Below are 2,097 nucleotides of genomic sequence, written 5' to 3'. Positions count from 1 at the left end.
CACACACACATATATATATATATATATATATATATATATATATATATAACATATAAAGTGAAATATAACTAAACTAGACTGAATAAAAGTCTAGTGTCACACAGGGACTGTATCTTGAATCAAAAGTTTTATTACACACATCTGTATTTTTAGATAAAGATCAGTGTATACAAATTTTGATTTCAAAAACTGTTCTAAAAACCTCAAATTAGTATAAAATTCATTTTTTTGTGTGAATTTGGTTAATCCAATTAAAATCCCAATATTACATATTCCTGCTGTAACTGTTGGGTAAACAAGTGTCAATAATAAAAACCACAGTATAAAACTGACTGTCAAAAATAAACTTTCCCTCAAAAAACATTAGCTTAAGTACAAATGCCATTTCCCCTATATTTTCATAATCTACTAGGTTCTTCTCCATATGCATAAAACAAGGAAGTTATTGTTATATATACACTATCATATCAATAACAGCTTTGTTTAGGTATTCAGCTGTTCAAAGACTTCCTCGCTGTAATTAGCAAAGCTTTGTTCTCCCCACCCAACTACATTTGTGATTTCAGTGTAACATGTTCTGTGACTAATGTGGCATATTGAGATTTGTTCCAAAGAACGAATTTTTAAACAAGGAGTTGTCTCCTGCTCTTTGTTTCTAAATCTAAACCAAAATTCTTGTATTCTTTGTGTATCTGCAGATTATCAGAGCGAGTACTACGGTCCAGGAGGGAATTACGACTTCTTTCCACAAGGCCCGCCATCTTCGCAGGCCCAGACTCCTGTAGATCTCGCTTTTGTTCCATCGTCAGGACCCACCGGTACCCCACTAGGGGTCATGGACCATCCTATCCCCGGCCACCATCCATCCAGTGAAGTACAACGCTTTTCAGACATCATGTCTCACCACCCAGGGGACTCGCCCAGTCCAGAGCCAGGGATACCTGGACCCCTGCACAGTATGTCCTCAGATGTTTTTGGACCCAGTCCGTCCTTTACATCCCTCTCCCTCAACGGCAGCGGATACAGCAACCACCTCTCCCACCCTCCGTCAGAAATGAACGAGGGCACGGTCTGGTAGCTTCTGTGAACGGACATTTCGGCAGAGGAGGGAAGGTGGGAACAGGGACACTGGCCGCACATTCTGGTTATAATTTTTGTCTTCCCCACCCCCGTTTTTCCATGTCATAAATGTGGTGGGACAGCTCACAGAGACAGCAGCAGAGGGCAGCATGGGCATTGACATTTCCCTTCTTCAACTCGTTGTGTTGATGTTCCGTTTCCTTCTTTCTTTCTTTATCCCAAGTCCGAACTCAAGAAGAGAAAGAATTGATACTGTTGACCCGGATGCTGTATGAACTCTATGAGCTGCGAGGCCCAGAGTGGCAGCGTCCCTCCAGAAGCTCAATGCGTACCACCAGTTAAACCGCCGCTCTAAAAACAGCGATTGCGACACATTAACAGCGTCAGCTACCGTCAAAGACTTGTCAGCTTTACAGAGAAACACCCAAGGTGGCTGATCTAACGCTAACCTGCAATGTTGACTCCAGGAAAGATCTAAGCCGTCAGACTAATTTATTTATTTGAAAACTCCTCAGACCTCCTTGCCTTTCAAGGCTCTGCCATACTGACACTTAAACAACTTTTTCGACACTAAATATGTTTCTGAAGGCCAGGGAGAAAAAGTTTTTTTCTCGTTCTGGACATATCTTGTTTTTTTTTTCCCAAGAATTCCACCAAATCTGAAGAAGTTAGCCTTCAAAAGGCAAAATGTTCAAATGTGTATGGATGGTGAACCCTTTATTTAATGGAAGAGAACTTGAAATGTTGATAAATGAAGTCTACCTTCTAAAATTATTTTAACAAGGGTCTGAAAGAGACAAAGAACAGTCAACTGTTTACGTAAAATATTTAATTCAGGAGTTAAAAGTATCAACCATGATTTAGAACCTCTTGATCCAGAAAAAAATGTTCCAAGCAACCAACCAAACTTTTGTATTGATTTTATTTATATTGTATGATGAAAACAAGTTTGCTGGGGTTGTGGTTCACTGTGCTAGTTTGTACAAAATGTTGTTTACAAAAAAAACCTGGAAAAAA

At 39.6% G+C, this 2,097-nt stretch overlaps 1 protein-coding gene across 1 annotated transcript in view; it reads left to right on the top strand.

The window, feature by feature from the left end:
• LOC107685180 (LIM/homeobox protein Lhx1-like) overlaps window positions 1-1,522 on the top strand; it is an 8,269-nt gene extending 6,747 nt beyond the window's left edge. Inside the window, exon 5 of the mRNA XM_016481691.1 lies at window positions 699-1,522. Coding sequence (XP_016337177.1) covers window positions 699-1,078 — 380 coding nt within the window. The 3' untranslated portion in view covers window positions 1,079-1,522. The remainder of the gene's footprint in view (window positions 1-698) is intronic.
• The last annotated feature ends 575 nt before the right edge of the window (window positions 1,523-2,097 follow it).

This window comes from Sinocyclocheilus anshuiensis, unplaced genomic scaffold, assembly GCF_001515605.1.
Source record: "Sinocyclocheilus anshuiensis isolate Anshui unplaced genomic scaffold, SAMN03320099.WGS_v1.1 scaffold914, whole genome shotgun sequence".
Taxonomy (NCBI): Eukaryota; Metazoa; Chordata; class Actinopteri; order Cypriniformes; family Cyprinidae; genus Sinocyclocheilus; species Sinocyclocheilus anshuiensis.
The sequence above is the reverse complement of the archived record's forward strand: the minus strand, read 5'-3'. Positions and strand labels throughout refer to the sequence as shown.